Consider the following 13,368-nt stretch of genomic DNA (forward strand, 5'->3'; position numbering starts at 1 on the left):
TATATTTACTGTTTAATTTTCTCTTTTTTGTCCTCTTAATGTTCTAACTCAGTATCTACTGATAAAAGAATAATTTCCATTTGCTGAATATCCTTGGTTTTCTTACTACTTTTACTATTGGCTAAAATGAGAAAGTTTTAGATTATTCTGCAAATGAGGTAGAGGTGGGAGGTGAATTTGGAGAAGAGGGAAGGGGTCGTGTGGTTCTACCTATGATTTTTTGATTGATGGGTTCGCTCATCAATCTCAGGGTTAGCTAACCACAGGAACAGCGCTTTGTTACTTGGTGGCCTTCCTCAGTCTAAAATAATGCCTGAAAGATCTCAATGTGTGTTACACATGTGTGCTGACCTTATACGTATACACATAGATTTGATTTTGTACCTTATAGGCAAAACATTTCCAGTTCTGTGTCTTACGGAATTCTGCCAGCATTAAGGGATCACACTTCCTAGGTCCCAATTTCAATTTTAGGACCTGCTGGCCTTTGTTCATAGAGCACCACAGAGCTTCACACCTTTCCCAGGTTGGGATACAAGAGAATTTGCCTTATTTGGGAGACTATATAGTTGCTAATAGGTGAGTGGAAGGAAAGAAGGAAGGAAGGGAGGATCTCTCTCTGTGTCAGTATATATATATATGTATATATATGTATACATATATATACATATATATGTATACATATATATATATACACACACACACACACAGTTGAACCTTGAAGAATGTGGGAGTTAGGGGCACTGAGCACCCCCCCAACAGTAAAAATATCCACATATAATTTTTGACTCAGCAAAAACTTAACGAATAGCCTACCGTTGACCAGAAGCCTTAATGATGACATAAACAGTTGATTAACACACATTTTGTATGTGTATTATATACTGTATTGTTAGAATAAAATAAGCTAGAGAAAAAAAGTTATTAAGAAAATCATAGGAAGAGAAAATACATTTGTAGTACTGTACTGTATTTATTTTAAAAAATCTATATATAAATGTGCTTAAACAGTTCAAACACATGTTGCTCAAGGGTCTACTATTGTCCCAAACATATAGATAGATATAGTGGAGATAGATAGGGTGGATAGCTAAGTAGACATCTTTCATATCTACCTATCTACCTGTCTATCCATCCGTCTGTCCATCTATCCATTTATCTACCTACCTCTTACTAGTTCTGTTTCTCTGGCGGACTCTCTATAATAGAGACAAAATGATCTTTATGAGCTCTCTGGCTCTCACATGGCACTACTTACATAATTGAGGTAATTTGATTCTCTCTCATTGATCCTGTCCCTTCCTAATAGTATTTATTTGAGACCAAGTAATCTTTTTGATGAAGGACCTTGGCAAACACTTAAAGTCGAGTCTACTTGAAAATTGGGAAATGAGTATTTTAACTCCTGCTTATTTCATGTATCACTAACAGTTGAGAAATTGTTATCTTAATTCTCAGGAAACTCAGATCTTTAAGTATTTTGTTGTTGTTGTATCCTTTTAGTAGAAAGAACCATTTTCTCTAAAACTTTACTTTTATATTGTCTTCTGGAGCTAAGTAACTATGGTGTCTTTTTGTTTCTGCATCAAATCATAAAAGCTTAGTTACAATTTCTTTCTTTTAAGTATGTTTAACTTCTTCAATGAACATATTTGACTTTTGTAAAGAAGGAAAAACTTTAAAAAAAGAGAACCCTGGGCCTCAAATTTATAACTAACCATACCATTATAAGTATAAAATAATGGCAGGTGTCCTCACATAATGTAGACTGAGGAATAAAAAAGTGATATTTTTAAATAGTTTTCGGGGCACCTGAGTGGCTCAATGGGTTAAAGTCTCTGCCTTTGGCTCAGGTCCTGATCCCAGGGTACTAAGCTCTCTGCTTAGCAGTGGGCCTGCTTCCTCCTTTCTCTCTGCCTGCCTCTCTGCTTACTTGTGATCTGTCTGTCAAATAAATAAAATCTTTAAATTTAAATAAGCAAATAAATAAATGAATAAATAGTTTTCTGTGATTAAAATGATAAGACCAATCAAAATTTGTGCATAAAAAAGAAAAAAATGTGTCAATAGCTAAGGTTTAATACTATATTGCTTTTTTTTTTGATGTTGGCCGTTACTAAAGTTTGTATGTTATTATTTAAAGTCAGCTTATTTTGTGAGGCGATTGTTCATATAAATCTCCATAAATTCTTTGTGATGACCTGACTCATTAATGATACAGATAATATATATTTCTATCCACAGCATAACCTTCCTTGTACTTTCCATGACTATTTTCCTTTAGTTGAATACCCCTGCTGGTTACAAATGTTTTTCCTTTGTAAGATTTTATGGGATAAGAAGACATAGCAAATGTTTCTTAGATACATAAAAAATATATATCCAGCTAGTAACATGTTTGTTGTTGCTACATTTGCCAGTTACTCTTAGGTCTATAATGTAATCACTGGGACAAGAAAATACCCAATAGTATTGAAATCATTTTTAAAGTGGTGAGGAAGGGGGGGCACCTGGGTGACTCAGTCTGTTGGGTGACTGCCTTCAGCTCAGGTCATGATCCTGGAGTCCCAGGATTGAGTCCCACGTCCGGCTCCCTGCTGGGCGGGGAGTCTGCTTCTCCCTCTGACTTCTCCCTGCTCATGCTCTCTCTCTCAAATAAATAATTAAAATTAAAAAAAAAAAAAAAGTAGTGAGGAAGTGAATGTCTGAGATGCCTATCCTCCGTGATCCCAAGGGTTGACAAAGTAGATTTGGTTGTATGGAAATTGTTCTTTTTCTCCCACATCACTCTGCACATGTGTATGAAAGACAACCTCATTAGGAGACAACAGGTCTTCAGTCAAGTGAATATAACAGCGAAAGAATTTTATACATTATGTATACTGAAAATAATAAAACGAAATCTCACATTTTAGAGAAAATGGACAATTTCTACTTTTGGGATTAGAATTCCCAATGTGTATATTTATTTACTTTTACTCCATCCAATGTGACATTCACATAAATAAGCTCGCTGCCTCAAATACCTTTTTAAGACTAAATGAAGTACCCCAAATGAGCATACTTACAGGCATGCTAGGGAAGAATGGTCTTTGCTGTATGAATGCCAGGTGGCTAATAGCTATCTGTAATGGTGGACACAAGGTTAGTTCACAGTGACTGATTTGGCTGGGAAATATAACACATTATGCATTTTTATGGATGATCTAGATGAAGGAATTGAGACTATGCTTCCAAATTATCCTAGAATATTAAATTAGGCAGAGTTACTGATGTTCCAGAAAGCAGGCTGAAAACTGAAAATGACCTTGAAAAACAAAACTATAAAAAAAAAAGATTCCAAAGAAATAAGATGAAATCAAATAAGACTTAAGTATCACCAAAGCTGAGTGAGGACTGAGTACACAGTTGACTAAGAAACAGTCATGTCATTTTATCCCAAAGAAATCTGGGGAGATAGTGGTCCTCAGAGTAAGACTATAGCACTTGGGGGCAATGGGGGTCGGGGTGGAGAGCGGATGGGGAACTAAGAACAGGATACCTGCCTCTTAAAGATAGGCTGATACGTTTTATTGATACAGGGGGTAAATCCATATATTCTTTGTCCTTCGTAATGACAGAAGGTCAAGTGAGGGGTCCCGCTCACCAAGAGGACCCTCCTGTAACATCCTGACCGTGCCGGTCCATGATTTGTTTAAAAGAAGAAGGGAGAGAGAGAGAAGGAAGAAAGCTTTCTTAACCTTAAGGCAGATTTCCCCCATAGTGATTCTCTGGCTGCATCTTTGGTGCTTTCTGTTTGTACAGAGACTGTTTGCCCTCAGCATATCTTTCTCTGACACACTTTTTCCATCTTCTGTCAGGATGTTTCATTCGACTTCCTCTGTCTCTCTGAAACAGCACTGTTTGTGTTTTGTCGGGTCTTGTCCTCTATGACGTTTCTTGGGAAGTGGGCACCATTGCACTCCACCTCCCTTGAGCTTCAGAATCTATGACATTGCCCACATCATACCCCTCTTCTATCCTTCATGGCCTTTAATGGGCCCATCCATGAGTGTCCACAAGACGTGGGATCCCAAACTCTGTGCTTTTCATTTTATGCAATCTCAGAGAATTCATCCACTCCCATGGCTCCTCAACTATCACCTTTTGGGGGTAATGTAGTTCATATAATTTCAGACCTACAAGAAAGTTGCAAGAATAGCACAGTTAGCTCCTGTATAATCTTTAACCAAAGTTACCAGTGGTTTACCATTTGAGAGTAGGCTGGAGACACTGAGCCCCTTTGCTTACAAATAATTCAGTGTGTATTTCCTAAGAACAAGGACACATAGTTATGGTAATATTTTCAACCTCAGGAATAATTGATGCAGTATAATTATGTAATTCATGGTTTGTATTCTAGTATCATCTGTGGCCCCAGTACTGTTCCTTAGAGTTATTTTTCCCCAGCCAGTGACTACTACTGTACATAGGGCACTAGCCTCTCCCCAGGCCATCTATCCCATAGCACCACCTTTCAAAGATTTTGTACTGATAACATCTCACATTAAAAATGTCTAAAATGTGACTCATCATTTCTCTCCTATAACTGACTCTCTCCTACCTCCATGTCTTTCTCATTCCTTTTAGTGGTTTTAGAACTCTCCCAGGCATCCAGACTTGAAGCTCTGGCTCATCTTTGCTTCTTTGTCTTCAGTTGGCCTGCTAGGTCCTCTAAGTTCTTCCTGTGAAATGTCTCTTCCAATCTTGCTCTGTGTAAGCCATTGTGCACTGATACCCATCCATTCTGCACCTCAGACAGATTTCTCCTGTGAATCTTATCTACCTGAGGGGCTCAGAAAAACCCGTAGTGATTATCCTATCTTAAAGAAATACTGTCAACACTCTGGGTCTGTGTAGCCCCAGAACAGTGAACCAGCTAACAACAATGTGTGGTGCTTCACATATCTGCTTCTATAGACAATTTCTAAACATTTCTTCCCAGTCCCACTGAATACATGTTGACCAGACAAGTAAATAGTATGTTAGGGTGTGGGAGTACAACAACTGCAGCTCATATATGCAGAGGCCAAGTCTCTAACTGTTATTGGGCCACCAGTTAGGAAGACACTAAACCTTCAGTTCACTTATACCTTAGTCTGATTCCATAATTCATATAGTTCCAATAGGAGATGTTCAGTCTCCCTTTAAAAAACTCTCACTTTCTCAGAGGCTTTCCATCCTTTGTTTGCAGAAAAGAACTAACATAGTAGAACTGAGCCTGTTACCTGTTAAAAAGCCTGCTTGCAAGGTTGGCCCTTGGCTAGCACCTAGAAACTTGACTTTTGGGATTAGGATTCCCAGTGAGAATTAGAGAGGCTCATTTCACCTAAACCGTTTGTGCAAACAATATGTTTCATGTTGAACTTGTGGGAATCTGGAATCCTGGTATTGTAAGGCAACAAAGGTCTCTGTGACCAACCCCCAAGACAAACCATGGCCACTGAGGCTCTAATGAGCTTCCCCAGGAAACAACATTTCACAATTCTTTGCGGGGGAAATTAAGTGCATCCTGTGTGACTTACCAGGAGAGGACTCTTGGAAGTTTGCACCTGGTTTCCTCTGGACTTCGGCCCATGCGCCTTTCCCCTTTGCTGATTTTGCTTTGTATCCATTTGCTGCAGTAAATCATAGCCACAAATACAACTATATTTTGAATCCTGTGAGTCCTCCTAGCAGAACCATTGAATCTAGCAGTAATCTTGAGAAGTCCCAGCACACCCCACTTTTCCCCATGTGGCAGATTGTTATTTTCCTCAAATGGGTGCGGCACAGGTGATCATCCTACATGATCTTGCAATGCAATTTTGACACTCTTCCCACTGAGAGGCTGAGTCTTGATCACCTCGACTACAGCTGGGTGTACTGTGACTACAGCAGAAGTGATGCTCTGTGACCTTGGAAGCCATGTGATAGAAAGCAGTGTAGCTTCCTCCTGGTTCTTTCTATGCCATTGTCATTCTCAGAACCCAGTCACCATGATGTGAGAAAGTCTAAGCAGGCCCATGGAGAGGACCTGTGTAGTTGTTCCAGTCAACAGCCCAGCTGAGGTCCCAGCAGACAGCCAATAACAACCACCAACTGGGCTGAAGGATGTTTCTAACCCCAGCCTTCAAGTCTCTCCTGGCTTTCAAGTCTTCTCCTCTGAAGCCGCGGACAACGTGGAGCAGAGGGATGCTGCCTTATACCTCTTCCAAATTCCTGACCCAAAGAGTCTAGAAATGGGTATTGTTTGGTACTGCTTTCTGTGGCTGACACAGCAGTAGTAACTATGACTTTAAGACAGGGTCCAAGTATATGGAGAAGGGGAAGTGACTTAGCATCCTGATGCCAGAGGGCAAGAGTAGGATTTTGGTGTCCGCTGTTGTTTGCCTCTTCTGGTCTCTGGGATGATATCCCTAGTTCACCTGGCTGCTCTTGTCCTTGCTGGCATTAGTGGCTATGGTCTGTGATGTTGAACTGTTTGTCTTTTTCCGTTTCCCCCCTCTTTCTCTCTGGGCTAGGTTGGAGCCCAGCTGGCTTGCTTGGGATAACTCAGTCTCATTTCCACTCCCATTGGTATTGTAGACCCCACAGAAGACTTTTGTGACTCCCATCAGCCCCAGCTCCTGTGTTAAACTTTTCAGCTTCTGTTAGTAATCACCTTGCAGACTTGCCACAGGATGCCAGAAGGGACTCAGAGTCTCCCTTGGCCTGAGCATGCTTTTCCACCAGCCTGGATGTGGTTGCACTCCAGGCGAATGAAGGGGCAACTTGAGATGCTCAGGTTCGAGTTCTCAAGAGGGATGGAGACATTCTTATGCCTTTCTGCCATTACTCTCATTTATCTCATGCATTTCTCTCTGTCCAGGTTAGAGGGACTCTGCCTGATTTAAAGTCTTGGAAAGGGAAAATTGGGAAATATGTTGGCTCTTTCTGTCATCCTGCTTTTCCCTTATTTTCTGATTCCTACAATTCCCCGGGCTCTTGCCTGTTTCCCTACTATCCATTCCAACTTTTGGTTAAGCCTTAATGCAAAGGACATTTTTCCCACATATTGAGAGAACTCTGTGGTCTGAGGTCTTCCAGGTTTGCACATTGATATTCTGAAGTCCTCAAGTCTGTGAGTTGGATCACAAAGGCTATTATCATGCTGAAAAATCCTATTTTGCATGTTCGAAGCTGATATTACTTTGCTTTTAGGTTGCCATTTTTTCTGAAACAAACTATGATCTCACCTTGGGCAAATGGATGGTTACACACAGAAAGGGCAAAACTATTTATCATTTGGAGATGATTACCACCTGTATACTTGGTTTGAGTGACACACCAATTACTTGTTTGTTCAAGACTCTCAACATCTCAATTTGGTCTTGGGTCTCAGCTGCAGTCAATACTGCGGTCCTTCAAGGCGAAATCTTGGTGCAGCTGCTTTTTTCTATCTTGTGCCTTTTGTATTAAACTTTGAAAAACGTACTTGCTCTGCCTCCTTAAAATGCCTTCTAATAGTTCCTAGTAGTTTGTTATCCTGGTTTGTTTGTTCATCTGTTCAATATGTGCATCCTTCTAATACCTGATCATATGTTTAGTCACAAAGTCATTGCTTGCCTTTACTCCGACTATATAAATGTGTCCTACTTCCTAGTTCTCACCCTTTTTTTTTTTTTTTTAACTCTGATTCTCAGTACCTCAGTATTCCAACATTGCAGATTATTCAGGTACATATTAGTTAGGATACTTTTAGCAGATTGTATAAAACCCAGCTCAGGTCAGGCCAGACAATAAAAGCAGTTTATTGGTTTACTTTTTTTTTTTTTTTTTAAAGTCAGGTTTCAGGGGCGCCTGGGTGACTCAGTGGGTTAAGCCACTGCCTTTGGCTCAGGTCATGATCTCAGGGTCCTTGGGTCGAGTCCCACATCGGGCTCTCTGCTTGGCAGAGAGCCTGCTTCCTCCTCTCTCTCTCTCTCTCTGCCTGTCTCTCTGACTACTTGTGATCTTTCTCTGTCAAATAAATAAATTCTTTAAAAAAAAAAAAAGAAAAGAAAAGTCAGGTTTCAGGAAAGGAGTGATACAGCAATGTCATCATGCTTCTTACTGACTCTCAAATCTGCCTTTTATGGGTGTTGATTTCATGCTAAACTGATTGGAGGGAGGGCTGCCAGTAGCAGTCTGGGCTGGATGCTTCCTCATTTATGTCCAATAATGGAAAAAGAGTTTCTTTCCTCCAAATCACTGAGCAAAAGTCTTGAGCTTTTCTTTGAGTTTTGAGTTTGGGCAAACTTAAAACATATGCCCCAACACCGGATCAGTCACTACCATTGAAAAAGGAGTGAGGTGATTGTGATTGTCATAGGTTAGATTCTGCCCCTACATTTTGGAGTGCGATCAGTTACCCAAACTGCATGACCGTCACGCAATGGGAAATGGGAGAAGTAGGTTCCGGGTGAGCTGGAGTCACGTTTCAAAGTTTGCATGAGCTGATTCTGCTCTTGTCTTCCCAACTCAGTGTTCACTGACCTTGCTTTGGTAACTCAGTCTTCCATAGCAGGGGTATTTACGCCATATCAATTGTCAAATATCACGAGTAAAGTTTTGTGGGATTTTTTTTTTTTTTTTTTTTTTTGGTAGGGAGCTGGCTCACCAATGCACCTCTGACAATGGGAGGGACTTAAATCCATATGTGTTAATAGGAAACAATCTCTTAACTAGTTTTCCTAACTTTCAGGATTGCTTACCCCTACTGTCCACTTTTTAAAAATGATAGCTTTGCTAAGATAATTCACATGCCATAAAATTCACCCTTTTAAAGTGTACAATCCAGTGATTTTTGTATATCCAAAGAGTCATAAATCATCGGCACACTCAATTTGACAACATTTTCATCACCCCTAAAAGGAAACCCCATGTGTATTAATCAAGTTTCTCTACAGAGAGAAGCCATCTATATATTTGGAGAGAGAGAGACAGATTTATTATAAGGAATTGACTAATGCGGTAAGGAGGCTGAGAAGTCCCACAGTCTGCTCTCTGCAAGCTGGAAACCCAGGAGAGCTGGTGGTGTAATCAGCCCCAGTCTGAAAGCCTGAGAATCACGAGTACCAAGAGCAGGATAAGATTTATGTCTGAGCTCAAGCAATCAGGCAAGAGGGACTGAATTCTTATTTCCTCTGCCTTTTTCTTCCATTAAGGCCCTCAACAGATTTGAGGTTGCCCACTTACCTACACTGGGGACAGCCAGCTGCTTTACTGAGTCCACAGATTCAAATGCTGATTTCATCTAGAAACACCCTCACAGGCACAACTCAGAAATAATGTTTAGCCAAATGTTGGGATGACCTGGGATCTAGTGAAGCTGACACGTAGAACTGGCCACTGCTCCCATTAACAGTCTCTCCTTATTCTCCCCTTCCCCCAGTCCCTTGCAAAATTACTTTCTGTAGAAGGAATCATGCAATGCGTATTCTTTTGGTTTAGTTTCTTTCACTTAGCCTGTTTTCGTGGTTCACCTGTGCTACAGCATCTGTCACTATTTCATTATCTTATTCTTTGTGTTGCCAAATAATATTTCACTGTGTGGATAGACCACATTTCGTTTATCCACACCGGTTGATGACTTGTGAATTCTTATTCTAATTGTAATTATAGTTCTGGAATCTGGTCCCTTTTACCTTTGGTCGTCACTACCTTCTTGCTGCCAGAATCCTTTTCTTAAAAAACATCACGTTTACGCGTGTCACTCACCTGATCAAAATAAATCATCCTGTCTGCTTAGGAGATGCTAGAGGAACACATCAACCCTGCATGTGAAGCTCCCTTCCATTTGACAGAAGCTGGCCTAGGAATGAGCAGATCCTGCTCCCTGTGAGCAGGCGGGTTTGGCCAGTAATGCCCAAATCTCATTGAAAGGGCCTCTACTGGACCAAAACCAACATACAAGCCCCAAAGATATTAGACTCTGACTATGAAAAAAAAGCCCAAACTATAGAAAGAAACGTGGGTGTAATGTAGTTTTACGATTTTGTCATTTGTATTTCTTTTCATCTCTTACTTTTTGAGGATTTCCTGAGGGTACTGGAGGGATAATGGATCTTAAAATTAGATAGATAGTTTGAAGTCCTGGCTGAGTTGCTTAATATTGACATTCTTTAAATCCTTTTTCTCTGAGATTTTAAGCAAATTGTCTTTTCTTATATGTAAAGTGGGAGCAATAATTCCTATGTCAGGGTTCTGCCATGGATTAAAAAATATAAACACTCAACTACTGTGCCCAACCCATAATAGACAGTAAATCCATTGACCCTATGATTATTGTTATGGTTGAATACATGGTTAAAATTTTCAATTATTTTCAATAACCAACCTAAGATTAGAATCTATTTTGGAGTTCTTTCATTGTTTTATAGTTCTAGTGATTTAATTTTAATATTGTGTTAGTGCTTTAAAATTAGTACCAATTTGAAGCAGAAATTAGATAATCAGTCCAAGGGCTTTATGTTCCTTGTCTACCATTACCCTTGATGTAATTTGAGAGAATCAATATTTCCTTTGGGAAATGGTCAATGAGAGTGCCTTATTTTATCAAAATAGAAGTTTCTATGAAGTACTTTAAGGATAAATACCTTAAACAGGATGCTGGGTTATCAGCATTTCTTGGAAGAATGAATCTTTAAGTTTGGCATTTACAACTTGATAGCAACTACTAAAGATACAACCCAAGATATTACTCTTTGGAATGATTATAATTTATATTAACTTTAAAAAGTTATTGAATGGTAGTTTAAATTATAATTGTTTTGGTCTTATATAGGTGATCATAAAATTTAAGTTGTTCTTTGGGCCAGTATTTATGGTTTACAAAAGTTTTACGTGTATAACAATTTATCTTTTGAGTTTTATAAATAGAACAACCATGAACTAGAGGCTTCTTTTAGAATTAAAGTATTTATAAATGTAGTAGCCATTTTTTCATTGAGACATTTGTAATTTGAGATATTAAGTTAATTGTGTGAAAATTAAACATGGATCATAATAAGACTAACATGTTGAAGATAAGCTTTTAGAAATCACTCGTTTTTACATATTTTGGACATTCAATATTATTTCTCTTTCTTCCCCCACCCAATAGGATTATCCTTGTCAAGATGATTATTCAATAGTCCACAGAAAATGCCGTTCTCAGTTCACTGATCTTGATGGTTCCAAAAGATTTGGCATCAACACTTGGCATGACGAGAGTGGGATTTATGCTAATTCATGTGTAAAACGAAAACTCTACCCATTAACTTGTGGTCCTATTATCCCTTTTTTAAAATAATCTATGGAATCAGATTCTCTAACTAATGAAAGGGTAATGGAATTAACAGTTGATTTTTCTGTCCTAATAAATGCAATGGAAATGTTACTGTGTTAGGTTCCTTTAAAAGCAAAGCAAAATCTTATATATTCTAGGCCAGCATATTATATATCCTTTTCATTAACTGCTCTGGTATTTTCCAAAATTTAGTATGTATACCACTGAGGGTATACAACACAATTCTTGATGGTACTTGGTGGAATTTTTCTTTATTTATAGACTATGTGTTTATTTCAAATTTTATTAGGAAAAAGTGCATAAAGCTAGGACAATCCAGCTTATAATCACTGAGGATATGACTAATATTAAAAAAACCCAGCTACCTTAAGTTCCATTTTTAAGTGAATAAAAATATAGGTGGTGCTCAGATTTGACATGAAACCCAAATGACTGAAGTTTGGGCAATCCTGGCCGTATGGCGATGTTGGGAGGTAGGGTGGGGGAGATGTGGCGGAGTGGGGGATGTGCCTATTTGTAGACGTTGATTTATCTGTAGTAGCCAACTGCAGCGTGGAGTGTTTATTCAGCATAGTATTTTTCCTTACTTATGATAATACTTTCTGAGTCTTTAGATAGGAGAGATGGAGGCAGAATCCTAGTGAAACATTAGGGTTTGATGGGAAAATCCGTCGTCTGATGTTAGATTTAGAAGAAATCTGAGCAGTAGTTTGGACTCACCATCCATGGTACAGATGAGCAAACAAACCCGCAGATGTTTAAGTAGGTTTTCCTCTTATGTAAATAGTAGACTCTAGGTGATCTTTGAAGTGTATTTGACCTTTCATGACCTTTTATTTCTTTTTTTTTTTTTAAAGATTTATTGATTGATTTGAGGGCAGCAGGGTGGGGCAGTGAGAGAGAGAGAGAAAATCCTAAGCAGACTCCATGTTCTTGCAGGGCTCGATCCCATGACCCTGGGAGCATGACCTCAGTCAAAACCAAGAGTCAGATGGTCAATTAGCTGAGCCACCCAGGCGCCCCAGACCTCTCATTTCTTTTGAGGATGGGTTTAATTATTTGGTCAGCCTATGCTTAGAGTTACTCTCATTATTTTTCTTTAAAAACTAAGTTCATGAAATAGCATTTCATGATAAATGCTAATTTAGCATTGCCTCCAACTCCAGCAAAATATGGTAAAGACCATAAGCCTTATGAGTGGAGAAATGGTAATTAATAAAGATAATGTGGATATACCAGGTAAGCATTCACCAGCAGAATTTGACTATAATTTCTTCCTGCTTTAAATTTCATGTCTGCACACACACACACACACACACACACACATAAAAACTATATATCCCTATGTATGTATATTATATATAATGTTAGTTCTTTTTCTTATTTTTAATTGAGGTATAGCTGACATACAGTGTTACATTAATTTCAGGTGGGTGGGGCACCTGGGTAGCTCAGTGGATTAAGCCTTTGCCTTTAGCTCAGGTCATGATCCCAGAGTCCTGGGATCAAGCCCCGCATCAGGCTCTCTGCTCAGGAGGGAGCCTGCTTCTCCCTCTCCCTCCGCCTCCCACTCTGCATACTTGTACTGTCTCTTCCTTTCTGTCAAATAAATAATAAAATTAAAAAAAAATGTTTGGGTGTGCAAATAGTTATCTGACAATTATATACATTATTATATGCTCACCATGATAAGTGTAGTTACCATCTGTCACAATAAAGAATTACTACAATAATTTGCTATCTTCCCTATGTTGTACTTGTTATTCTCATAACTTATTTATTTTATAGATAGAAGTTTGTACCTTTTAATCTCCTTTACCTACTTCACCTACTTCCCATGATTTCCCTCCCCTCTGGCAGCCACCAGTTTGATCTCTGTCTGTACGAGTCTTCTTCCGTTTGTTGGTTCACTTGTTTTGTTTTTTTTTTTTTAGTTTCCACATATAAGTAAAATCATACAGTATTTGCCTTTGTCTGACTTATTTCACTTAGTATAATGCCCACTAGGGGATGTTGTCCCAAATGATAAGATTTCATTC

The 13,368-nt window shown here is 38.9% G+C and overlaps 1 protein-coding gene across 6 annotated transcripts in view; it reads left to right on the plus strand.

Moving 5' to 3' along the window:
• CFAP95 (cilia and flagella associated protein 95) overlaps nucleotides 1-12,668 on the plus strand; it is a 127,163-nt gene extending 114,495 nt beyond the window's left edge. For all 6 annotated transcript variants that reach the window (XM_045065081.1, XM_045065083.1, XM_004769234.3 and 3 more), the window contains one exon: nucleotides 11,144-12,668. In XM_045065081.1, coding sequence (XP_044921016.1) covers nucleotides 11,144-11,332 — 189 coding nt within the window. In that variant the 3' untranslated portion in view covers nucleotides 11,333-12,668. The remainder of the gene's footprint in view (nucleotides 1-11,143) is intronic.
• The last annotated feature ends 700 nt before the right edge of the window (nucleotides 12,669-13,368 follow it).

Source organism: Mustela putorius, unplaced genomic scaffold (assembly GCF_011764305.1).
Source record: "Mustela putorius furo isolate JIRA1106 unplaced genomic scaffold, ASM1176430v1.1 tig00003854_pilon_pilon_pilon, whole genome shotgun sequence".
Lineage (NCBI taxonomy): Eukaryota > Metazoa > Chordata > Mammalia > Carnivora > Mustelidae > Mustela > Mustela putorius.